Source organism: Mustelus asterias, chromosome 1 (genome assembly GCF_964213995.1).
Source record: "Mustelus asterias chromosome 1, sMusAst1.hap1.1, whole genome shotgun sequence".
NCBI lineage: Eukaryota > Metazoa > Chordata > Chondrichthyes > Carcharhiniformes > Triakidae > Mustelus > Mustelus asterias.
This window is the reverse complement of record NC_135801.1, coordinates 140,273,233-140,300,953: the sequence shown is the minus strand read 5'-3', so window position 1 is coordinate 140,300,953 and position 27,721 is coordinate 140,273,233. Positions and strand designations below refer to the sequence as shown.

The window sequence follows — 27,721 nt, the reverse complement described above, 5'->3', positions numbered from 1 at the left end:
GGCGATTACACTTCAAAAGCACTGCATTAAAAATAAAGCACTTTGAACATGAGGACATGAAAGGTGTTACATGAATACAAGCTCTTTCTTGTTTATCAGAAAAAATGGATTATTACTAAGGAGATAGTTTGAACCTGCTGAACAGTTTATTTTAAATGACAAGGTGAAGATTTCTGATGAGCTACCAGAAACTTGAAATCAAAGCTAATATTTGGTTACTTATAGAACATAGAACATTACAGCGCAGAACAGGCCCTTCGGCCCACGATGTTGCACCGACCAGTTAAAAAAAAAACTGTGACCCTCCAACCTAAACCAATTTCTTTTCGTCCATGAACCTATCTACGGATCTCTTAAACGCCCCCAAACTAGGCGCATTTACTACTGATGCTGGCAGGGCATTCCAATCCCTCACCACCCTCTGGGTAAAGAACCTACCCCTGACATCGGTTCTATAACTACCCCCCCTCAATTTAAAGCCATGCCCCCTCGTGCTGGATTTCTCCATCAGAGGAAAAAGGCTATCACTATCCACCCTATCTAAACCTCTAATCATCTTATATGTTTCAATAAGATCCCCTCTTAGCCGCCGCCTTTCCAGCGAAAGCAATCCCAAATCCCTCAGCCTCTCCTCATAGGATCTCCCCTCCATACCAGGCAACATCCTGGTAAACCTCCTCTGCACCCTCTCCAAAGCCTCCACATCCTTCCTGTAATGTGGGGACCAGAACTGCACACAGTACTCCAAGTGCGGCCGCACCAGAGTTGTGTACAGTTGCAACATAACGCTACGACTCCTAAATTCAATCCCCCTACCAATAAACGCCAAGACACCATATGCCTTCTTAACAACCTTATCTACTTGATTCCCAACTTTCAGGGATCTATGCACACATACACCTAGATCCCTCTGCTCCTCCACACTATTCAAAGTCCTCCCGTTAGCCCTATACTCAACACATCTGTTATTCCTACCAAAGTGAATTACCTCACACTTCTCCGCATTAAACTCCATCCGCCACCTCTCGGCCCAACTTTGCAACCTGTCTAAGTCTTCCTGCAAACTACGACACCCTTCCTCACTGTCTACCACACCACCGACTTTGGTGTCATCAGCAAATTTGCTAATCCACCCAACTATACCCTCATCCAGATCATTAATAAATATTACAAACAGCAGTGGCCCCAAAACAGATCCCTGAGGTACACCACTTGTAACCGCACTCCATGATGAATATTTACTATCAACCACCACCCTCTGTTTCCTATCCGCTAGCCAATTCCTGATCCAATTTCCTAGATCACCCCCAATCCCATACATCTGCATTTTCTGCAGAAGCCTACCATGGTGAACCTTATCAAACGCCTTACTAAAATCCATATATACCACGTCCACTGCCTTGCCCCCATCCACCTCCTTGGCCACTTTCTCAAAAAACTCAATAAGGTTAGTAAGGCACGACCTACCTGCCACAAAACCATGCTGACTATCACCTATCAATTCATTACTCTCCAAATAACTATAAATCCTATCCCTTATAATTTTTTCCAACATCTTGCCGACAACAGAAGTGAGACTCACCGGTCTATAATTCCCGGGGAAGTCTCTGTTCCCCTTCTTAAACAATGGGACAACATTCGCTAACCTCCAATCTTCTGGTACTATACCAGAGGCCAACGACGACCTGAAGATCAGAGCCAGAGGCTCTGCAATCACTTCTCTTGCCTCCCAGAGAATCCTTGGATAAATCCCATCCGGACCAGGGGATTTATCTATTTTCAGACCCTCCAGAATATCCTGCACATCCTCCTTATCAACTGTAATACTGTCTATTCTACTCCCTTGCAACCCAGTGTCCTCCTCAGCTATATTCATGTCCCCTTGCGTGAACACCGAAGAGAAATATTGGTTCAATGCTTCACCAATCTCCTCCGGTTCCACACATAACTTCCCTCTGCCATCTATAACTGGCCCTAAACTTGCCCTAACCAACCTTCTGTTCTTGACATACCTATAGAACGCCTTAGGATTCTCTTTAACCCTATCCGCCAAAGTCTTCTCATGTCCCCTTTTAGCCCTTCTAAGCTCGCTCTTCAACTCCCTCTTAGCCAATCTAAAGCTTTCTAGTGCACTACCCGAGTGCTCACGTCTCATCCGAACATAAGCCTCCTTTTTCTTTTTAACCAACAAAGAAACTTTTTTGGTGCACCACGGTTCCCTAGCCCTACCAATTCCTCCTTGCCTGACAGGGACATACCTATCACAGACTCGCAGTAGCTGCTCCTTGAAAAAACTCCACATGTCGGACGTTCCCAGTCCCTGTAATCTCCTAGTCCAACCTATGTTTCCTAATTCTCTCCTAATAGCCTCATAATTACCCTTCCCCCAGCTAAAACCACTGGCCCGAGGTTCATGCCTATCCCTTTCCATCACTAAGGTGAACGTAACCGAATTGTGGTCACTATCACCAAAATGCACACCAACTTCCAAGTCTAGCACCTGGTCTGGCTCATTTCCCAGCACCAGATCCAATATAGCCTCACCTCTAGTTGGCCTGTCTACATACTGAGTCAAAAAACCTTCCTGCACGCTTTGAACAAAAACTGACCCCTCTAACGAGCTAGAGCTATAACAATTCCAGTCAATATTAGTCAAGTTAAAATCCCCCATAACAATTGCCCTATTACTTTCACTCCTAAGCAGGATTGACTCCGCAATCCTTTCCTCAACCTCTCTAGAACTTTTAGGAGGTCTTCTGGTACTTCCTGGACCAAAGCCACCGTAACTTTCCATTGGTTCAAAATACCAATTTCAGTAAGTTTTTCATAAGTAATTTATTGATCGATAAGAAAGTAAAGTATTTCGTCACATGCACGGAATACCCTAGGCAAAGTGCAATTACGAGCTCATTATATAAAATTGTTCAAACCAGTATTACAGTTTTGATTACAATCTGCATTCAAGGTTTACATATTGCACTTCTGTTACATAAAAGCATTAGTCCTTCCCTTGCAGTTTACTTTCGCCAGTGAAGAAAAGGACAGCTTGAATGTTTGAATCTGAAGCTACTCAGGTATTTGTAGCTTTGTATTTAAGTTGCATTTAAAGACCAATTATCTGGAGTTTTTTGAGTCAGATTTATTTCTATGCTTGCGTTACATAGAAACTACTTGTTATGTACAGTGAACAAAATGCAATTATGCTTTAGCTTTGACTTTGATTTTAAACAACATACAGCAGCGTGATTTTCTTTTAATTCTGTGAGGAGCAGAATCCATTCATGGAGAAGAAGAAAACAGTAATGGTTGAAGAGGTATCAATCCTGGAACCAGATAATTGCAAAGAAACCTTTCTCAAAAGAATTGGCTATTTGTCTGGCGATATGCAAGAATTTGGTTACTGGCTGAAAGGTAAGAGAAAATGTTGAAAGTATTTTCAATGGAGCACGTCAGTATTGTCAGAAAATAGTTTGAAATAGTCATTGGTAAAGGCAGACAGTGATTCACTTCAGAGAGATCAGTAAACCAATATATATATGATATATATAATAAAGCACACACATATATATGTATGTTTTATATAATAATCTATACACAAACAATAGATATGCTAGCAAAAGCAATTATTGTCATGCCAAATAGCTTTCAATGTTTCTGGCTGGAACAGGATTGAAAGTGATAAGGATAAATACATTTGATGATTATTGAATGTCATGCATAATGCGTTGGTTCCCCGAATTGCTGAGTTGGAAATATCTAACCAAGGACATGGTCACAAATAAATCATGTAGGATAAATACACAGTTTTGCTTAGGAACAAGGAAACTTTCCATAAAATTTCTCCCAAGCCGATTGTATGCCAAGTGTGGAAGGAGGGCGCTTGGTGAACTTAAGGCATTTCGAGCTCTATGCCATCTTCTGCTCTCTTGTTCTGTCCTCTAAATGTTCAGGAAAATATTTAGCAATCTTCTGTACCATCAACAGCAACTTGCATTTATATAGCATACATAGGAATTACCCATCTGATCCAAAGTATAATTACAGGATCTGAACTGGTTCAGGGCTTCCCCCTGCCCAAACAACATCCAATCCAATAGATCTATAAGTAAAGGCCAGCTTATAGTTACCACACTGTTTACAATTGAGTAATTATTCTGGGAAACGTCTTTTCTTGGTTCAGTGAAGATGTGGGTTGTAACTGCCTCCATGAGAGGTACTCTTCACAGCTTGCTTCTGGTCTGCAAACCAGCACCGGTTTACAGGCTGCTAGCTGGATACTGGCTCGGCGCCTCAGACTTCGAGATGGATACTGCCTCCCTCTTCCACAAAGTGATTCCCAATTATATCATTGTTTCCCTTTGAAGATACACTCTGTATATTTGTCTGTCTGTCCCCTCAACTTCTATTAATTCTAACATTAGCATATGTATGTCTTCCCTCAATGGTACCATCATCTACCTCAAAGTATTTCCGATTAACAGGATGATGTATTTCTTTTTGGTCTGTCTACAGCTGCGAATCTCATCATTGGGATTCACATCCTGTGAAATACCGTTTGAAATGTTGGTGGCTTCTAACCTCATTGCTGGGACTCACATTCTGTGAAATACTTTTGAAATGCTGGTGGGTTTGGACCTGCTGGTACAGTCATGACTTATGTAAAAGATTTCTCCCAAAGTCACCACTGCTTTTTTTTGCTAATTACCTTGAATCTGTGTCCTTTGGTTCTCGATCCTGCCACAAACAGTAACAGTTTCACCCTATCTCCTCTGATTTTGAATACCTCTCTCAAATCTCCCCTCAACCTTCTCTTCTCTACAGGGAACAGTTGCAACTTCACTTATCTATCTCCGTAACTGAAATTCCTCATCGTTTGAACCGCTCTTGAATTAGAAGCAGAAATATGCCTATCAGCCCCTTGAGCCTGCTCCACCATTCAATAAGATCATGGTTAACCGATTATAATGGTCCATTTATTCCTGATAACCCAGTGGTGGGCAAACTGTGGCCCGGGGGCCACGTGCAGCCATCTGGGTTCTGAATGCGGGGCCCACAAGACACTTTGTTGATTGTTGCACATGCACAGGGTTGCCACATTCTGATGATTTCCAACGGCATAGTTTCCTTCCTATCAGTATGACTGAAGTGACACGCACGTAAAGCAAAGGCAAACAAAGTGAGGTGCGAGCTGATTGCAGACAACATGGACTGTGAAAGCCGTGCGCTCCCTCTGCAACCAAAGTGTAAATATTTATTTTGTTTTTACCATTTCAAGTTGATGTTAGTCGATTAATATATAAATGATGAAGCATTTTCTGTAACTCATTACGAAATATTCGGTGTGTATTAAATATATTTATTTTAGTCATGGGGTAATGGTTAGAGGACAAGCCTGATTTCAATCTTGCAGCCCACTGAGATGAAGGAGGGCCACTCATGAGGCCCACTCACTAGCCTAGGCTGCCAATCACTGTGATAACCATTCACCTCTTGTTTATCAATAATCGATCTACCCTTGCCTTAAAACATATTCAAGGACTCTGCTTCCACTGCCTTTTGAGGAAGAGTTCCACCCCCAGAATTGCAAAAGAGTATTCAGCCTCCATATACCTATAGGATTCAGGGGAATGGTTACCTGCACATTGGTAACATTTTGCTTCAAATATTGCTGATTGATTGCCTCTTCTAAATCTTTATATCTTATTTGTGGCTGAATTTGTTTCCCACCCCACAGCTACTTCTTTGGTTTTGGTACTGCTGACAGCAGGTTCCCGTCCTAACTAGTGAACTGCTTCATTTTGCACGCTCTATAACACGTGCACCTTTTTCATTGCTTTCCTGTGCCTCCGCGATCTCCTTTGCTTGCTTAAAATTTACAACGACCTGTGCAAGTAATCACCATTGAATTACCTTGTTATTCACCCCACAAACTAACCTGTCCCGTAACATATCATTCGAGGTGATATCACAATTCAAAATCACAATACTCTGATATCTGTTTCAGTTTAGTGATATCAGTCACAGTTGTTTCGCCTGGGGGTCTCCCACTTGAATTAAATTTGAATCTCTGGAGTATGACTGATGATTTAGGTTGGAAATCCACCAATTCTGTGAGCTCACTGAATGACTTGGAGTCGGGCGTGCTTGGGGCTGTGAGCCTGCGAATTAAATTATACGTTTCGGTTCCACACACATTCAGGAGAATTGCCTTGCACTTTGCTCACTTGGAAGTAGTACCCAAGGTGCTCTACACATGTAGATCCCTCCCCAGGTGCAAGGCTCACTTCGGTGGCAGAACAGGGCCAGCAAGATCGCAAGAAGTGAGAAATTGGGCATGAACCCTATTTTTCACCTTATATTACGGCTCGCCATGCCGGTCGACCAGTGTGGCAAGCCGGTAAATTCCTGTCCATTGAGTCTGATTCCACCCTTTCAGCCCATGCATCCCAGATCACAACAACTTGCTTGGTAAAGAAATTCCCTCTGCTCCCACCTGGTTTTTTTGCTGATTATTTATTTCTCAACCCTGCTGCCAGTGGGAAATATCTTCCTCTCTCTGCTCTATCATAATGTTGAATACCTGTGTTCAATGCTCCCTCGGTACTCTTTGTTCTAAGAAGAACAATTCCAGATGCGATTGGCAGGAAGGTTTTAGAGCAATGAAACGTGGAGTGAAGTCTACGACGGGGTGGATTGTATATCGTCTTTGAGACCAGCAACGGGAACAAGGCAATGTACAAATCGCAATGCAAAGCACTTTTTAAACTCTAACTCTGCACATTGCATTTATAATAACATTTATAGCTTTTGGACTTAATGCAAAAGATTATGTTAAGCAAAGTTCCAATTTAGCAACAGATTAATACTTTGTGCATTAAATTGTCTGAATGTTCTTATTATAAAACAGTGGATCATCTGGTTTGGCATAAACAATGCTATTGTGATCCACCTTATAGAAATAAATCAAATGGATGCTTGTTAATGTGCTCAATGTTTGCCCTTGTGTTATCAGGTTACTGTCTAATCTAATTTTAGGGTTTGAATTATATTTGATAACCGCTTAACACCTATAAATCTGCAGCTCATTTGTAGGTCTGTTGCTGGAGTTTACAAGAGAAACAGGCATAAATCATATTCTTTAACAGTTACATACTTTTCTCCTGACAATATTGCAGACCAGAACATCATCTTTCAGTTTATTGACTGGAACTTACGTGGAATTGCCCAGGTGATGTTTGTCAACAATCCGTTGAGTGGAATTGTTATTTTGGCTGGACTGATCTTACAGAATCCATGGTGGGCACTGAATGGCCTTGTGGGAACAGTGTTCTCAACCCTGGCGGCACTTTTGTTCAGTCAGAACAGGTAAATATTTTTGATAAGCTTCTGATTTTCAAAGATTTCTTCGACAAGAATAAATCAAAATGGCATTCTGAACATCTCTATCTGTGCCATGAGTTACCACGTTTCAAAAATAAATCAAAGTTCTTGAGTAGCATGGTAACAAAGGTTACTATTTTACAGACTTGTTTATTAAAAGATGTGTTGAATGATGTGTGGTAACCCATTGCAGGACGGACCCAGCAGAGGTGGTGACACAGTGGTATACAGTCAGGAGGGAGTTGCCCTGGGTGTCTTCAACATCGACCCAAGACCCCATGAAGTCTCAAGGCACCAGGTCAAACATGGGCAAGAAAACCACCTGCTGATTTCCACACGCTGCCCCTCAACTGGTGAATCAGTACTCTTCTATGTTAAATACCACTTGGAGGAAGAACTGAGAGTGTTAAGGGCACAAAATGTACTCTGGGTGGGGGACTTCTATGTCCATCACCAAGAGTGGCTCCATAAGCACTGCTACAAAACTGAGCTGGCCGAGTCCTAAAAGACATAACTGCTGGACTGAATCTGCGGCAGGTGGTGAGGAAACCAACAAGAGGAAAAAAAAACACTTGACCTCATTCTCACCAATCCACCAGTCACAGATGCATCTGTCCATTGGTAAGAGTAACCATTGCACAGTTTTTGCAGAGATTATATGCTATCTTTGTGGCACTACCGCCGTGCTAAAAGGGATACATTTCAAATAGATCTAGCAACTTTAGACTGGGAAACCATTAGACACTGTGGGTCATCAGCAGCAGCAGAATTGTACTCAACCACAACCTATAATCTCATGGCCTGGCATATCCTACAATCTACCATTACCACCAAGCCAGGGAATCAACCCTGGTTCAATGAAGGGAAACAGGGGGCCATACCAGGGGCACCACCAGGGATATCTAAAAATGAGGTGTCAACAATATGAAGCTACTTGTATACCAAACAGCATAAACAGAAAGCAATAGACAGAGTTAAGTGATCCCATAACCAATGGATTAGATTTAAGCTGTGCAGTCCTGCCACATCCAGTTGTGCACTGTGGTGGAGATTAAAAAACTCACTGGAGGTGGAGGCTCCACTAATATCCCCATCCTCAATGATGGAGGAGTCCAGCACATCCGTGCAAAAGATAAGGCTGAAGCATTTGCAGCAATCTTCAGCCAGAAAGTGCGAGTGGATGATTCATGTCAGCTTCATCCTGAGGTCCCCAGCATCACACATTCTAGTCTTCAGCCAATGTGATCACTCCACGTGACATCATTAAACAGCTGAATGCACTGGATACTGCAAAGGCTGTGGGCCCTGACAATATTCTGGCAAAAGTATTGAAGGCTTGTGCTCCAGAACTTGTGGCTCCCCCAGCCAAGCTCTTCCACTACAACTACAACACTGGTATCTCTCAGGCAATGTGGAACATTTCCCAGGTATTTCCTGTACACATGAAACAGGACAAATCCAACCCAGCCAATTATCTCCCCATCGGTCTACTCTCAATCATCAGTAAAGTGATGGAAGGGGTCATCAACTGCACTATCAATTGGCACTTACTTAGAAATAACTTATTCACTGACGCTCAGTTTGGGTTCCGCCAGGGTCAGCTCCTGACCTCATTACAACCTTGGTTCAAACTTGGACAAAGGAGCTATACTCCAGAAGTGAGGTGAGAGTGGCTGCCCTTGACATCAAGGCAGCATTTGACCGAGGGCATCAGGGAGCCCTGATAAAACTAGAGAATCAGTGGGAAATCTATCCATTTATTAGAGTCATACCTGGCACAAAGGAAGGTCAATCATCTCAGTTCCAGGACATCACTGCAGGAGTTCCTCAGGGTAGTGTGCTAAGCCCAACCATCTTTAGCTACTTCATCACTGACCTTCCTTCCATCATAAGGTCAGAAGTGGGGATGTTTGCTGATGATTGCACAATGTTCACAACTATTTGTGACTCCCCAGATACTGAAGCAGTCCATACCAATGTGCAGCAAGACTTGGACAATGTTCAGGCTTGGGCTGACATGTGGCAATTGACATTCACAATAAGTGTTAGGTAATGACCATCTCCAACAAGTGAGAATCTAACCAGTGCCCCATGACATTCAATGGCATTATCATCGCTGAATCCCCCACTATCAACATCGTGGGGCTTACTATTGTCCAGAAGTTGAACTAGATTAGCCATATAAATGCTGTGGCTACAACAACAGGTCAGAGACTAGGAATCCTGTATCAGCAATTCAACCCTGACTCCCCAAAGCCTGTCCACCATCTACAAGGCACAAGTCAGGAATATGATTAAATATTCTCCACAGGTCTTGATGGGTACAGCTCAAAAAACATTCAAGAAGCTGTACACCACCCAGGACAAAGCAACCCACTTGACTGGCACCCATCCACAAACATTCACTCCCTCCACCACAGACACACAGTGGCAGCAGTGTGTACCAATGTACCATTGGGTGGCATGGTGGCACAGTAGTTAGCACTATCACCTCACAACACCAGGGACCCGGGTTCATTTCCCACCTCGGGTGGCTGTATGGAGTTTGCATGTTCTCTCCATGTCTGTGTGGGTTTCCTTCGGGTGTTTCAGTTTCCTCCCACACTCCAAAGACGTACAGGTTAGGTTGATTGGCCTTGCTAAATTGCCCCTTAGTCAGTGGGATTAGTAGGGTAAATACGTGGGGTTACGGGGATAGGGCCTGGGTGGGATTGTTGTCTGTGCAGGCTCAATGGCAAATGGCCTCCTCCTGCACTGTAGGCATTCTATGATTCTATTCTATGATCCACACAATGGACTACAGGAACTCACAAAGGTTCCTTAGGCAGCACCTTCCAAACCCACTACCACTACCATCCAGAGGAACAAAAGCAGCAGGTGCGTGAGAACACCAGCACCTGGAAATTCCCTTCCATGCCGTTCACCATCCTGACATTCAAATATGTTCCTGTTCCTCCATTGTTGCTGGGTTAAATTCCTTTCTTAACAGCATTGTGGGTTTACCTACACCACATGGACTACAATGGCTTAAGATGACAGCTGCCCATCACTTTCTCAAGAGCAACTAGGAATGGACAATTTATGCTGGCCTAGCCAGCAACGCACACATCCAGTGAATGAATAAAAAGAAGATAAGCCACCCATTAATATGGAGGAAACAAAATTAGCTCAACGAATTATGTAATCTACTGTATTGCCACTTACATTAAAAAATAGCTGATATTGCAGGTTTAGTTGATCAATGAGAACATTTATAAAACAGCCAGTAATCCCTGGGTCAGACTGGAGTTGGACAGGTACAATGAACTTTTTGTAATGCTTTGCAAAACCAAGTAAAAAGGTGCTCAACTTGAAATGTCGGGTGGAGCTTCAAAGAGTCTTCAGCTCCTTAATTGAGATCCGCAACATGTATTATATTCCAACTTTTTAATGCCAAATCGATGCAATTGTCACCAGGTTACATTGTCTGACTATTCCAAGAGCTGCAATCTGCCAAAGTGTCCATGTGGACCAGCCCAAAACAAACCTGATGGGCAAATCATCTGCTTTGTCCTGTACTTTCCACCTCTTATTTTTGATGCTCCTCATCGTTGATAGTGTTGCCTGAATGAGCTGTAAAATAAATCAGCTACTCTGAAAAACAAAAACCTTCTCGAAGATTCATTTTACGTGGTGCTTTGAAAAAATCTCTGATAAGGTTCGGAAATCAGAAACCATTTTGGTGACACCTACTTAATGATGACCATTTTCCCAATGAGGAATCTTTAAAAAATTGCGTGATTTGAAGTCAATATGTAATATATCCTGATGCTGCTAATCACATGAATCACAATGGTTCATGTGTTGAGATATTTATTTTATAATTGCATTTGTTCATCTTGATTCTTACCAAAGCAAACAAAATGATTTTGCTAATACTTTAAAAATATATGGAAAAGTGTTCCGTTCCAAAATGTTAGTGTGTTTTGCTTACAACATTTTAGATCCGCGATTGCAGCGGGGCTTTATGGATACAACGGGATCCTGGTTGGTCTTTTGATAGCTGACTTTTGTGAGAAAGGAGATTGGTACTGGTGGTTATTGCTGCCCGTGATCTTCACATCAATGACATGGTATGTTAAACATATCTACCTGGACTCATATTATTGAAATTACACTTACAATTACAGTAAGCACATTTTACATTTGAATTTTCAAACCTTCCAAGTGTGTTTTTTTCCAAAGGAATGACTTGTCTATAATATTGGAAGAGTCTAATTCACTAATTCATCAGTCCTATTACTGAAGTATTGTGGCTGAGGTGTTTAACTGTAGGAACCATATTCTGAGAAGATAACTTCAAACTGTGGAAATTGTTGTTAAAATCTGGTGCACTAATGTCTGATTATACGACGAACAGAACCCTACAGCTTTATTTTTAATGACTCCAGCAGTTCTTTAAACAAATACTCAAATTGGAGGCATTAATGGCATCGCGAAGCCAATCAGAAGGTGAGTCTTCCTTCCAGTAGGTCAGCAGTTTTGAGTGCATGATCCATCTCAGTCCCCTCAGGTGCCCCCCAGCAACACAGATGCCAGTTTTCAGCTAATTTGATTCACTCCACATGATACAGGGCAAGGCACTATATACAATAAAGGCTCTGGGCCCTGACAATATCCTGTGCAGCTGAAGACTTGCGCTCCAGAATTAGCAGCATCCCTATTCAGCTGTTCCTACAATACAGGTATCTACCTGACCAGGTGGAAAATTGCCCAGGTCCCTGTCCACTGAAAGTAGGACAAAACCAATCTAGCCACTTACCACCCCATCAATTTACTCTCAATCATCAGCGAAATGATGAAAGATATCATCAACAGTGCTATCAAGCAGCACTTAAACAACAATTTGGGCTTTGCCAGGGCCACTCTGCTCCTGACCTCATTACAGCCTTGGGCCTCTCCAGGGGAGCATTTAACCCAGTGTGTATTAAAGAAGCCCTAGCAAAATTGTAGTCAATGGAAATTGGGGAAAGCACTCCACTGATTGGAGTCATACCTAGCAGAAAGGAAGATAGAATCCCTATAGTGCAGAAGGAGGCCATTCGGCCCATCAAGTCCACACCAGCAACAATCTCATCCAGACCCTCTTTCCATAACCCCACTTATCTACCCTGATAATTTGGCATGGCCAATCCACTTAACCTGCACATATTTGGACTGTGGGAGGAAACCGGTGCAAACCCACACAGACACAGGGAAAACATGCAAACTCCCCAGACAGTGACCTGAGGCTAGAATCGAACCCAGGACCCTGGCACTGTGAGGCAGCAGTTCTAACCACTGTGCCATCATGCCACCCAAGATGGTTAGAGTTGTTAGAGGTTTATCATCTGAGTCATAGAACATAGAACATAGAACAGTACAGCCCAGAACAGGCCCTTCGACCCATGATGTTGTGCTGAGCTTTATCTGAAACCAAGATCAAGCTATCCCACTCCCTATCATCCTGGTGTGCGCCATGTGCCTATCCAATAACCGCTTAAATGTTCCTGAAGTGTCTGACTCCACTATCATTCCACACCCCAACCACTCTCTGCGTAAAGAACCTGCCTCTGATATCCTTCCTATATCTCCCACCACGAACCCTATAGTTATGCCCCCTTGTAATAGCTCCATCCACCTGAGGAAATTGTCTTTGAACGTTCACTCTATCTATCCCCTTCATCATCTTATAAACCTCTATTAAGTCTCCCCTCAGACTCCTCCGCTCCAGAGAGAACAGCCCTAGCTCCCTCAACCTTTCTTCATAAGACCTACCCTCCAAACCAGGCAGCATTCTGGTAAATCTCCTCTGCACTCTTTCCAACGCTTCCACATCCTTCTTATAGTGAGGTGACCAGAACTGCACACAATATTCCAAATGTGGTCTCACCAAGGTCACTAGACATTGCTGTGAGAATTCCTCAGGGAATTTCTCCTTCTCAAGACCAATTAAGGATGTTTTAAAAGTTTTTAAAGTTTGTTTGTTGGTGTCATAAGTGGGCTTACGTTAATACTGCAATGAAGTTACTGTGAAAATCCCCTAGTCACCACACTCCGGTGCCTGTTCGGGTACACTGAGGGAGAATCTAGCATGGCCAATGCATCTAACCCGCATGTCTTTCGGACTGTGGGAGGAAACCGGAGCACTCGGAGGAAACCCACACAGACATGGGGAGAATGTGCAGACTCCGCACAGATCGTGACCCAAGCCGGGAATCGAACGCAATATGTGTTGGCCTAGCCAGTAATGCCCACATCCCATGAAATAATTTTTTTAAGTATAGTGTCCTAGACCCAATCATCTTTATCAATGAACTTCCCTTCAGCATAAGTTCAGAAGTAGGGAAGTTTGCTAATGATTTCATGATGTTCAGCACCATTCACCATTCCTCAGATACAGAAGCAGTCCTTTTCAGCATGCAATAAGAAATGGAAAAGAAACAGGTTTGATCTGATAAGTGGCAAATAGCATTCACATAAAAACATAAGAACATAAGAAATAGGAGCAGGAGTAGGCCATCTAGCCCCTCGAGCCTGCCCCGCCATTCAATAAGATCATGGCTGATCTGAAGTGGATCAGTTCCACTTACCCGCCTGATCCCTATAACCCCTAATTCCCTTACCGATCAGGAATCCATCTATCCGTGATTTAAACATATTCAACGAGGTAGCCTCTACCACTTCAGTGGGCAGAGAATTCCAGAGATTCACCACCCTCTGAGAGAAGAAGTTCCTCCTCAATTCTGTCCTAAACTGACCCCCCTTTATTTTGAGGCTGTGCCCTCTAGTTCTAGCTTCCTTTCTAAGTGGAAAGAATCTCTCCATCTCTACCCTATCCAGCCCCTTCATTATCTTATAGGTCTCTATAAGATCCCCCCAATGAGTACAAACCCAATCTGCTCAGTCTCTCCTCATAATCAACACCCCTCATCGCTGGTATCAACCTGGTGAACCTTCTCTGCACTCCCTCCAAGGCCAATATATCCTTCCGCAAATTCACATCACGCAAGTACCAGGCAATGCTATCTCCACCAAGAGAGAATCCATCTACCTTCACTTGACATTTAATGGCATAATCATCCACAAATTTCCCACCATCAACATCTGAGAACTAGCTCTGAATGAAAACTGAACTGGACTAGCCATACAAATACTGCTAAAAGAGCAGGTAAGGAGCTGGAAATTCTGTGGCTATTAACTCACCTCCTGACTCTCCAAAGCCTGTTCACCATCTACAAGGCACATGTTGGGAGCATGGTGGAATACTTTCCACTTACCTGGATTATGGAGTCTCTAACAACACCCAAGAAGCCCAAAACTGTGCAGGAGAAAGCAGCCTTCTTAATAGGCACCCCATCCATCAACTTAAATGTTCAACAGTTGGCAGAAGTGGGGCCGACCTCGGGATCCATGCCAGCACCCGGGTCTAGATACATGAAGGTTATGGTGAAATTTAATCCTTTCATTCTTAAAACTGCCTCTGACACAGGAGGATGCAATGGGTAGAATTATCAGCTTTCTAGTCAGGGTGGGAATTTTGATATCCTCCTCACAGCTGGCTACAGTTTGTAGCATCTTCAATAAAAAAGGAGAAGACTAGAGATGCATCCCTGAACTGCGAATATCCTCTCACTCAATCTCAAGAATCACCAGAGTCAGCAACAGTGTTCAGGCACAGGTTTGATTATGGTGAATCTCTGTGTTTACAAAAGAACAGATGAAAAAATATCATACAAATATCATCTTTTATCAATATCAACCCCTGGTTGAAGTGGTTACCTTATGAAGAAAGGTTGGCCAGGCTGGGCCTGTATGTATTGGAGTTTAGAACAATGAAAGATGATCTTATTGAAACATATAAGATCTTGAGGGGTTTAACAGGGTGGAAACTGAAAAGATGTTTCTCCTCGTGGGAGAGATTAGAACCAAGGGGCAGAGTTTAAAAAGCAATCTCCCATTTAAGACAGAATTTCTTCTCTCATAGAGTCAGGAGCCAGTGAAATTACTTGTCAGGGAGCGGTGGGTGCACTTTTAAGGCTGAGTTAGATAGATTATTAATTGAGAAGGGAGTCAAAGGGCATAGGAATTAGACAGGAAAGTGGAGTTGAGGACATAATCAGGTCTGCCATGAGTTTATCAAATGGGGGAGTAGGCTTGAAGGGCTGAATAGCCTATACCTGCTCCTAATTCACATACTCATATGTTCAGGCATGCTCGGTCACTCATATTGTCAGCAGTAATCTCTGTGCTAGTGTGTATTGAAATCTCCTTTTTAATATTCTGCCTATATAAGGCTGAATTTTCACTTTGGGAGCCCTGGGACAAAACCCCGTCTCTGACCTGAATTGTTGATTGGGCCTCCCCTTTAATTGGCATGGAGACTGGTTCTCTGTCTAACAAAGGACAGCGCAGGAGCTCTTAACGCTGCAGGGCCAATCGGAGGCCTTCCAGCTACAGAGGAGAACCCAACTGCAATTAAAGGTAAGTAATTGAGAGGGCAGTTCAACAAAAAGGTGTTCACCTGACATATTTAAAAATTCAAATAAAAAATATACAAAGCAGACACCACTGTGGGGTAAATCCCTCTACAAGGAAACCTGTGGCTGCAAACCCACCCAGGGACACAGGGAGGGCCTTCAGGCTGGTACTCTGGCATGTCATTGGGTGCCTTCCTCAGGCAGATAAAACATCCCCTTGTGCATTCGGAAACTGGGGACCTACTGGAAAATCCCAGTCAGCCTCCATTACTTACTTTAATAAGGCTCATGACAAGTCTAATTGTCTGCCCACACCAAAATGACCAACGTTGGGAAGAGGGTCAGGAAATCTGCACGTTTGCCAACTTTGTGATTTTCTGATTCTGTTCCAAATTTCACAGGGCCCAAAGCTTCAGCCCCAATATTTGCTGCTTTGTGATATGTTGAGATAGTTGACTGGAAGAACACAATGTTGAAATAAAGGGCAAAGACCATTCAAAAATTTCAGGGTTTGAGACCATTTCTGGGTTCCAGTAACACGTGGGTCAGAGTTGTTTCCTGACGACCGATCCTACAGGAGGCAGAAAATTAATGTTTTCTGTCCAATGAGGCAGTTCAGAGGGCTGTGAACTGCCGTCAACGCTGCTGGGAGAGGTGGGCACTGCTGAGGCAAGTACAGGGACACAAGGATGTGCCCAGACTACTTGCTGGGCTTCAGAGTCAGTGCAAATTCCATCCGCATCAGGAAAAATTTGGAGGCTTCATCAATTTGCCCCAATATGAGCACTTAATTTTTCTAATTGCTTACACGCTTTCGCCGGGCAGGTAGTTGGTGCCATTTTGACCCTACCTCTGGCAAGGTCGCTCAAAGGTAGAAACATATAAGGAAGGTAATCTGACGTACTCTCTTCCCATTTTGTTTCCTATGCCACCTTCAGACCCATTTCCAAGGAATAGAGAGTTCGAGCCCAAAGACTGTCGGTTCAGCCTGGAGGCAAACTTAATCTGTGCTATTTCTTTACAAGAAAAATCCAAAAGAAAAATTCAGTGCCTATGAGGTTATCAGAAAATGTAAAATTAATGTCAAACATTTGAGCAGAGTTATCCCTGAGTGTAATTACAATTGGAGGCTCGAGATAGGGAGATTAAAATAAGAAAGAGCTGAAGAGAATTAATAGCAGGAATATTTGTCAGGCACAGAACAAGTACAAATCATAACAAGATGACCTGCACCCAATTTGTGTAAACCTTAGTTCCATCGCAAACTTTGTGAGGTCCATTTTTATGTGTCCATTGCATGCAGTAAACCCTTTAAAATAATTTGAGGGGTCTAATGCCAAAGAGTCTTCATAAAATGTGTTCCTGATAAGGAGGGCAGACGTTGGGCCCATACTCACTCAGGAATCTTAAGTGGTCCCTCTGGCCACCAGTTAACAGGTTCTTTGTAACATTTCCATGAAGCCAGGGGGAGTGGGAGTGTTGAACCCTACTACTCCTTCCTCATAATCAACTCATCTCTTACCCAATCCAAACCCCACTCCTGGAAATTACCTGAGGGTTATTGTCACAATTCAGTGATTCGAAGTGAATTGCTCATTTGAAGAGCTAGTCGAGGCAAAATGAGCCAAATGGCCTCTTTCTGCGCTGTAACAATTCTGTGATTTTTTTTCATGGGCTGAGCTGCCTGTGGAGGTGTAACAGCTTGTCCCAGAGATGTAGATGAGCCCACAGGCCCAATTTCAGGACAGACTCCATCCTGTCTGCTTGGAGGTGTGCTGCCTGTGCGGAGCAGAATTTAGGTCCAAAAGAGATGGATGGATTAATTTCTACGCTTTAGATTGAAGAGTTGCAAAGTAATCAATTTAATATTGTCAAATATGTTTAATAATCCTTTAGGAGTTACTTTCTCCTCATCCACGAGGACAGCAGATCTGAAATATCGGTGTGCACGCACAATTTTCTGAGCGAAACTGATAAGGATATCATAGGTGGCTTTCCCAAGCACTTGGATGCATTCCCAATGAAGAAGTTACCTGCCAGGAGCACAAGATTAAATTTTATATTGGCTTCCGATAAATTAAAAATGATATACAAAATTAATTTATTTTGCTTATGTGCATCTGCTTAAAATTAACATTTATCAAAATAATAATGGTAGATTGCAATCATTTTAGGAAATTAATAACATGAGTTAAATGTGAGTTCAAATATTATTGGTGGTGACTTGGTTTGGAAAAGTTGTGAGTATTCACCAATAGTCTGGATGAAACAGCATAGAACTGGAGAATGAATTACCTGCTGGCTAAACGCAGTGGAATGTACAACCAATTGAGATACAATCAAATAGCAAAATAAAGGGAAATAATATAATCATTCAACCTGAAAATGGCCCAACCACAAAAATAACTACAGTTTAAACAACCGAAGGGAGATTGTTGATAGCAATATTTAAACTAATCTCTCATCTTTAGAGGGGATTAACAGAGGAACGATTAGAGCATTTATAGAGATAGAAATTCTTTTATGGGAATAAAGCCAACATGTTCTTGTTGAAGAAAGACAGCAAATACAAATTATACACTTTACAAGAATAACTTGGTCTATTTGGGATGTGGTTGGGTAGTACCAAATGTATACAACCATTAGCAAATCTGAATGATAATGTGAATAGATTAGGACTGAGATGAGAAGGAAGTTCTTCATTTAGAGGGTTATAATCATTAGAATTCTCTACCCCAGTGAGATATGGATGTTCTGTCTTTTAGATATTGAAGGACAAGATAGATTTTCAGGCTGCTTGTGTAGATCTCAGTGACATAATGCAGCCTGCTGGTAGGTCAGTACGTTGCATTCTCCACGGACCACCACAGTCAACCTGAGTGCGCCAGAGATTCACTTCATCAATGACCTTCTTTCCATCATAAGGTCAGAAGTGGGGATATTCACTGATGACTGCACAATTTTCAGCATCATTCGAGACTCCTCAGATACTGGAGCAGTCAATGTCCATATGTAGTAAGACCTGGACAATATACAGGCTTGGGTTGACAAGTTCCAATAACATTCACGCCACACAAGTGCCAGGCAATGACTATCTCCCACAAGAGAGGATCTAACCATCACCCCTTGACATTCAATGGCATTACCATCACAGAATTTCCCACCATCAACATCTTGGGGTTACCACTGACCAGAAACTGAGCTGAGAGAGCCTGACCTTGTAAGGCACTGCTGCTCAGGTATGTCAAGAGAGCTAATCCTTTGCCTATAGGAGGTGTGCTGGGAGGTCTTTGCTCCATCCAACTGGATCTCAGTGTCCATCCCAGCTGCTCTGCATTTGATAGGAAAGTGGTTGGTAATGGTACTGGTGTTGCTTTTGTTGCTACTGGGGCTATTCTGTCTTGTGTTTGTACTAAAAGCAATTTTTATTTTTCAGCCCTGTTATTTCCAGTGCTTTGGCAGCTGTGATGGGAAGATGGGAACTACCTGTTTTCACTTTACCTTTTAATATAGCTGTTGGCTTGTTCATGGCTGCAACAGGACACAACAACCAGCATTTTCCTCAGGTTTTTATTGAACCAGTTACATCGCAAAACATTACATGGTCTGATCTCAATGTTCCAATGGTAAGGGATATTATATTTCATTTTATAGTCTTTAAACATAGTTCAACTACACATTAAACAGATAGAGATCACATTGAACATACACACACAGCAAAATATATCTATTCAAATCTAATTAATTTGAAATAAGCTTATATATTCATTCATCTGTAATTATGATTACAGATATGTGGATAAATGTGAGGTTATCCACTTCAGTAGCAAAAATAGGAAAGAAAGTTATTACTTGAATGGGTGTAAATTGAGAGAGATGGATACTTGTTCTTGTGTATCAGTTGCTGAAAGTAAGTGCACAGGTACGGCAGGCAGTAAAGAAGGCAAATAATATGTTGATCTTCATAGCGAGAGGATTTGAGTATAGGGATAGGAATGTTTTACTGCAATTGTATAGGGCTTTGGTGAGGCCACACCTGGAGTATTGTGTGCAGTTTTGGTGTCCTTATCTGAGGAAGGATGTTATTGCTATTGAGGGAGTGCAGCAAATGTTTACCAGGCTGATTCCTGGGATGGAAGGTCTGTCATATGAGGAGAGACAAAGTCAGTTAGAATTATATTCACTGGAGTTTAGAAGAGTGAGAAGGGATCTCATAGAAACTTATAAAACTCTAACAGGATTAGACAGGGTGGATTCAGAAAGAATGTTCCTAACGGTGGGGAAGCCCAGAACTTGGAGTCATAGTTTGAGGATAAGGGGTAAACCTTTTGGGACTAAGGTGAGGAGAATTTTCTACACCCAAGGGGTGGTGAATGTGTGGAATTCACTACCACAGAAAGTAGTTGAGGCCAAAACGCTGTATGATTTCAAGAAGAAATTAGATATAGCTCTTGGGGCTAAAGGGATCAAGGGATATGATCATCAAATTCAATACCCTGATCAGGGTATTGAATTTGATGATCAGCCATAATCATAATGAATGGCAGAGCAGGCTTGAAGGATTGAATGGCCTACTCCTGTTTCTATTTTCTATGTATTTTCAATGTATGTCATCATTTTTGCCCTGATTGTCTATTTCACCAGTTTACTTAACAACTTTCACATTGCATAAAAGTCACTTCATGTCATTTCGTTTCATTTTTATTCAGCTTCTGAGAGCTATTCCAGTAGGTATTGGACAGGTGTATGGCTGTAACAATCCCTGGACTGGCGGTATCTTCCTTGTTGCATTAATCATCTCCTCACCAGTCATATGTCTGCATGCTACAATTGGATCCTGTGTGGGTATACTGGCAGGTATGACTATATTGCTGCTTTCTGAGATGGAAGCACTCCAGGGTTTCATGTTCAATGTTTATTCATATTCTTTCATGGGCAAGGACAGCATTTGTTGCCGATTCCTAACTACTCTGGATTACGAAAACACAGTAAGAGTTTTAGCAACACCAGGTTAAAGTCCAACAGATTTATTTGGTAGCAAATGCCATTAGCTTTTGGAGCTCCTTCGTCAGATGGAGTGGATATCTGCTTCCAAATAAGGCATACAGAGACACAAAATCAAGTTATAGAGTACTGATTAGAATGCGAATCTTTACAGCTAATCAAGTCTTAAAGATAAAGATTATCTTTAAGACTTGATTAGCTGTAAAGATTCGCATTCTAATCAGTATTCTGTAACTTGATTATCTTTACAGCTAATCAAGCCTTAAAGATAGAGATTATCTTTAAGACTTGATCAGCTGTAAAGATTCGCATTCTAATCAATATTCTGTAACTCGATTTTGTGCCTCTGTATGCCTTGTTTGGGAGCAGATATTCATTCCATCTGACGAAGGAGCAGGGCTCCGAAAGAATCATAGAATCATAGAAACCCTACAGTGCAGAAAGAGGCCATCCGGCCCATCGAGTCTGCACCGAACACAATCCCACCCAGGCCCTACCCCCATATCCCTACATATTTTACCCGCTAATCCCTCTAACCTACGCATCTCGGGACATTAAGGGGCAATTTTTTAGCATAGCCAATCAACCTAACCCGCACATCTTTGGACTGTGGGAGGAAAGGAGGAAACCAGAGTACCCGGAGGAAACCCACGCAGACACGAGGAGAATGTGCAAACTCCACACAGACAGTGGCCCGAGCCGGGAATCGAACCCAGGTCCCTGGAGCTGTGAAGCAGCAGTGCTAACCACTGTGCTACCATGCCGCCCTAAAAGCTAATGGCATTTGCTACCAAATAAACCTGTTGGACTTTAACCTGGTGTTGTTAAAACTCTTACTGTGTTTACCCCAATCCAACACCAGCATCTCCACATCATTACGAAAACACTTCAGAGGAGCCATGCTATTTTTCAGTATTCCAGACGGGAGTGTGATTAATTTAAACAGCCCCAGCTTCTCCTCTCACTACTTGTCCCTAAACAGAAAAGTGTTGTTGATTTTTGATTCCTCCACCTTTCAGTGTGAAGTGATTCAATCCTTTATTAATAACCCCACAGTAAACTTGAGCTAAGATAAAATAAGAGAGTTGGTTTATTTTGCACACTCAAAAAATGTCTAAGTGTATTTATTAGTGTCACAAGTAGGCTTACATTAACACTGCAATGAAGTTACTGTGAAAATCCCTGAGTCGCCACACTCTGGTGCCTGTTTGGGTACACCGAGGGAGAATTTAGCATGGTCAATGCACCTAACCAGCATGTCTTTCAGTCTCTGGGAGAAAACCAGAGCACTTGGAGGAAATCCATGAGGACACGGGGAGAACATGCAGACTCTGCACAGTGACCCAAACTGGGAATCAAACCCGGGTCCCTACTACTGTGAGGCACCTGTGCTAGCCACTGTGTCACCGTGCCACCTGTGGGAGGGATTTTGCAATGTCTGCCCCATTTGTACTCATACAATAAAAGAGGGCAATGGGCAAGAAAGAGATACAGGACAGGACCACAATAGAAATAAGAGTAATGGTTTCACATGAGTCCAAGGTCCAGAATCAAAAGTTCGATGATGCATTCCTTCAGAGGTTAGCAAGCTGAAACTACTGCAGGGTGATCCATCATTTCAAAAGCAAGGACTTCATGATAGAAGAAGCCATACAGAGATGAATTAGTCTTAATGGCACTGATACAGGAGTTGTGATGTTTCCAGTAATACACAGTTTAGACGAGGGCCAATCTACCTGGGCAAAGATCTTTCTGCTACTACCTGTTTGATGGTAAAATGGTAAACTGCTGGAGTTCCGTTCCATGTGGCAATATTACAGGTCCTGGCAGCTTGTGGGGGAGGTCATGTGACATATCTCCCATTTCTTCTCTTGGGTTAATATCAGGAACAAAACAGACACCTAAGCATCCAACAAGACAAGTGATTTGTATAGTGTCATAGAGCAATACAGCACGGAAACAGGCCCTTTGGCCCAGCCAGTCCACGCCGACCATGGTGGCCTCCCAGCTAGCCCCAATTCCCCACGCTTGGTCCATATCCCTCTAATTCTTTCCCATCCATGTACTTATCCATTAAGAACAAAGAACAAAGAACAGTACAGCACAGGAAACAGGCCCTTCGGCCCTCCAAGCCTGTGCCGCTCCTTGGTCCAACTAGACCAATCGTTTGTATCCCTCCATTCCCAGGCTGCTCATGTGACTATCCAGGTAAGTCTTAAACGATGTCAGCGTGCCTGCCTCCACCACCCTACTTGGCAGCACATTCCAGGCCCCCACCACCCTCTGTGTAAAAAACGTCCCTCTGATATCTGAGTTATACTTCGCCCCTCTCAGCTTGAGCCCGTGACCCCTCGTGATCGTCACCTCCGACCTGGGAAAAAGCTTCCCACTGTTCACCCTATCTATACCCTTCATAATCTTGTATACCTCTATTAGATCTCCCCTCATTCTCCGTCTTTCCAAGGAGAACAACCCCAGTCTACCCAATCTCTCCTCATAGCTAAGACCCTCCATACCAGGCAACATCCTGGTAAACCTTCTCTGCACTCTCTCCAATGCCTCCACGTCCTTCTGGTAGTGCGGCGACCAGAACTGGACGCAGTACTCCAAATGCGGCCTAACCAGCGTTCTATACAGCTGCATCATCAGACTCCAGCTTTTATACTCTATACCCCGTCCTATAAAGGCAAGCATACCATATGCCTTCTTCACCACCTTCTCCACCTGTGTTGCCACCTTCAAGGATTTGTGGACTTGCACACCTAGGTCCCTCTGTGTTTCTATACTCCTGATGACTCTGCCATTTATTGTATAACTCCTCCCTACATTATTTCTTCCAAAATGCATCACTTCGCATTTATCCGGATTAAATTCCATCTGCCACCTCTCCGCCCAATTTTCCAGCCTATCTATATCCTGCTGTATTGCCCGACAATGCTCTTCGCTATCCGCAATTCCAGCCATCTTCGTGTCATCCGCAAACTTGCTGATTACACCAGTTACACCTTCTTCCAAATCATTTATATATTAAGTGTGTTCATTTCTTACCCAAAGGGCATTATATAATATTGGATCAGGCTGCTCCTTAGTTGGCCAGGGTATCTCTCAAAGTTTTGTAAAACGTTGAGTGAAATCTTCAATTAAGTGCTTTCCACTTGTGGTTGAACCCATTGGAGATATTGATCTTCTCCAGTGCCTGACGTACCCTTTGATAAACACATTGCGCAACTCATAATGCCAACGGCAGGAACAACCTTTTAACAGTGCTATTTGAAGGGCACATTCATCACAGAGCCATACCTCTTAGATTGTTGGTTACCCTCTGGGAGGTTTTCGGCCTACCCTCTGACATGGAACTGCATCCTGCTACACTTTCACTTGTTCACTGGGCAAAAGTGATTATTTAAGTCAGTTAGTTCTCAGTGTTAAGTAATCTAATATGTACACATTAGATATACTTGCACCAAAGCAGATTCAAAATAACTAGCAACATGTAGGGGACTAAGCAGTTACATATTTTATCTTGTTTATCAATTTGCCTTACAGGATTATCTCTGGCCTCACCATTCCAGAAAATCTATGAAGGACTTTGGGGCTACAACTGTGTTCTGGCCTGCAGTGCTGTGGGAGGAATGTTCTATGTTCTGACATGGCAGACTCACCTCTTGGCAATAATATGCTGTAAGTAGAAACAAATCTTTGTTGTCACAATCTATTACAATTATTTTGTTGCAAAATTAATGTTAACCACAAGTAAAGGGAGGAATAGTCCTTGAAGAAAACCAGATCATCATTCTGGCCAATTTCACGTAACAATTTTGACCACCATTTTCTACCTTTTTTCTTCATGACCATCTCTATGGTACAATGTTGTTATGGTTCCACTCCTACCTGACACAAGCTTACACTCTACACATCCTCAAACCACTTTTGCTCCCTTGCTTGTACATCATCTACATGCCTCCTCTCACCAACATCAAGCATGGGCTCACTTCCACATGCGCATTGATGGCACTCACCAACCTTTCCACCTGACTTATCAGCACCTTTGACTCCAGAGCTGTGTCTGAGTGCCTAATCATTTTTTTTTTAATGGGATGTGGCCATTGCTGGCTGGCCCAGCATTTATCACCCATCCCTAATTACTCTTGAATTGAGCGGCTTGCAAGGCCATTTCAGAGGGCATTTTAAGAGTCAACCATATAGCTGTGGGTCTGGAGTCACATGTAGGCCAGACCAGGTAAGAATGGCAGATTTCCTTCCCAAAAGGGCACTGATGAAGTAAATGGGATTTTGCAACAATTGACAATGGTTTCATGATCACCGTTAAACTTTTAATTCCTGTTTTCCCGGAGCTCCATACGAGTATCCCACCAATGAAGTTTCAGCCCCCACCATGGGACCAAGTCAGCTCTTGTCAAAGTCACGATGACTTTCTATGTGATTAAGACAAAGATAAATTTTCCTCCTCATTCTTCTGTCTGCAGCCTTTGACACACTTGGCCGCACCATCCTGCTCCACACCTCTCTCCTGTGGTCAACTGTGCGACGACAATCACCTGGTTCTATTCATCCCTATCTGATTGTAGCCAGAGGATTGCTAGCAATGGCTTCTCTTCCCTTTCACGTACTTTGGGTATCTGTCAAGGATCTATCCTTCGAATTCTCCTATTTCACATCTACACACAACTCCTCTGTGACATTATCCAAAAACAAAGCACCAATTTCCACAAGCATGCTGAAAACACCCGGCTTTTCCTCACCACTGCCACTCTCAGCCTCTCCACAGTCTCTACTGATATCCAATACTAGATCAGCAGGTATTTCCTCCAGTTACGGTCTCCATCCCTCTTCCTGGCAACTGTTTGAGCCTGAACTGGATTGTTTTCAACCTTGGTGTCATGTTTGACCTCAAGGTGGACTTTCAACCACATGTCTACATCATCATTAATGCTGGATATTCTCACCTCTATAATATTGCCCAAGACCCTCGCCAGAGCTCATCTGCTACTGAAACCCTCATGCATGTCTTTGTTACCTCTAGGCCTGGCTATTATAATGCAGCCCTGACTGGCCTCCCACTTTCTACCCCTGTATACTTGAGGCCAAAATTCTGCTGCAAGCTCACAACAAAATTCTCAGCATTGTATTCAAATTGCTCTGTGGTGCTATTACTCTCTTTCTCTGTAATCTGTTGCAGTTCTACACACACCTGTGCTCCTCTTTCTCCTCTTAAGTATTTCTGATTTTCATTGCTCCACCATTGGTGGCCATGTTTTCAGTTACCTTGGCCCCAAGCTCTGGAATACCCTCAGTAAACCTCGCCATCTCGCTTTCTCCTTTAAGACCCTTCTTAAAGCCTACTTCTTTGACCAAACATTTGGTCATTTGTTTTAGCACTCCTTGCGTGACTTGGTGCCATACTTTGTTTTCTAATGTCACTGTGAAGAGCTTTGAGACATTTAGCTTTATAAAGTTTTGATACGAATACAAGCTGTTTCCCCTGGGTGGATGTTCTCGAACAAGAGGTCACATTCTCATGATATGGGGTAGCTCATTTAAATCTGAAATGAGGTGAAACTGCTTCACTCACTTGGAATTCCACAGAAGGCCATGGAGGCCAAGTCACTGAATATACTTAAGAAGGAAGTAGATAGATTTCTTGATGTTAAAGCTTGTGTTTCAGCCAGTATGTCTGTTTCCAAAAGTTCTTCAAAATCCACCTCTCTAATTATGTTTGGTTGATCCCCACCACATTCCTTAAATTTCCTTTTCCTTAAAGATGTTAATATGTTTCAACATGAAGTCTAAAAGGCAGTAGATAAACATCTATTGAAATGTAATTATGTAAAGAATAGCCAATGTTTTCCAAGTGTCGTTAACACATATTTTTCTATCCTCCCAATAGCATTTTTCTGCGCTTATTTAGGAGAAGCACTCATGAACATAATGTCTGTGGTAAGTCATTGCCATTAATTGTCAAAATGTTGATGCATTTATCATTAAATTGAAAGAGCTTGTTGCATAATCTTAATCTGGACTTGAGCACAATTTTAGGGAATGCAGTTTTAGGTTACAGAATAAATGAGAAAAAGTGGTTTTCATGGTCTCAGAGTGTTACAAAGCATTTTGCAAAGCGCAGCCAATTAAGTATTTTTCAAAATTAGGTGAATCTGAACCCACTCAAAACCCATCCATTTGCACAGCGTTAAAGTTTCTTAGTTTTGGTTCCTTCTTTGTTCCTGTTTTAATGTAGAAAATGCAGCCACCAATTTGCATACAGCAAGATCCCATAATTTTGAATGAGTTAACTAATCAGATAATCTGTTTTGTGTTGATGGTGAAGTAATACACATTGGCCAGGACGAGAGGAAAATTTCCCTGGTCTTGAAAAGCACCATGAGATCTTCTATGCCCACCAAGAGGGCAGAGGTACTTTGGTTTAACATCTTCTCCGAGAAGTGACACCTCAGACAATGCATTACTCCCTCAGTACTGTACTGAAGTACCAATCTATTTTGTGTACTCAAGTCTCTGGAGTGGGGCTTAAATCCGCAATCTTCTGACTGAAAGCTGAGAATATTACCAACAGAACCACTGCTGTCAGATGTACTTCATGCCAAATAATGATTTTTAATCCACCGGCTGGAAACCCGAGTTGAACTTATAAAACCAGACCTTTCAAAAACAGAGATAAAGTGACTTGAACTCACAGCCCAAGATGACTAACCCAAATTTGCATTTCTATATGTTCACATTCCAATTCATTGGAGTGGAGTCAGTCTATCATCCATGAATGCCGACTGCTGACAGAGATTTCTTAAAATAATCCAACCCAG

General features: G+C 42.6%; 1 protein-coding gene across 2 annotated transcripts in view; it reads left to right on the top strand.

Annotated features, from left to right (window-relative positions):
* Positions 1 to 2,945: 2,945 nt before the first annotated feature.
* LOC144498440 (urea transporter 2-like) overlaps positions 2,946 to 27,721 on the top strand; it is a 28,713-nt gene continuing 3,937 nt past the window's right edge. The window contains exons 1-8 of one of the 2 annotated variants that reach the window (XM_078219551.1): positions 2,946 to 3,074; positions 3,273 to 3,411; positions 7,176 to 7,365; positions 11,364 to 11,492; positions 19,315 to 19,504; positions 20,588 to 20,735; positions 24,429 to 24,563; positions 26,791 to 26,840. In XM_078219551.1, coding sequence (XP_078075677.1) covers positions 3,051 to 3,074; positions 3,273 to 3,411; positions 7,176 to 7,365; positions 11,364 to 11,492; positions 19,315 to 19,504; positions 20,588 to 20,735; positions 24,429 to 24,563; positions 26,791 to 26,840 — 1,005 coding nt within the window. In that variant the 5' untranslated portion in view covers positions 2,946 to 3,050. Of the gene's footprint in view, positions 3,075 to 3,238; positions 3,412 to 7,175; positions 7,366 to 11,363; positions 11,493 to 19,314; positions 19,505 to 20,587; positions 20,736 to 24,428; positions 24,564 to 26,790; positions 26,841 to 27,721 lie in introns of both variants that reach the window. The other variant, XM_078219560.1, reaches the window with a different exon arrangement.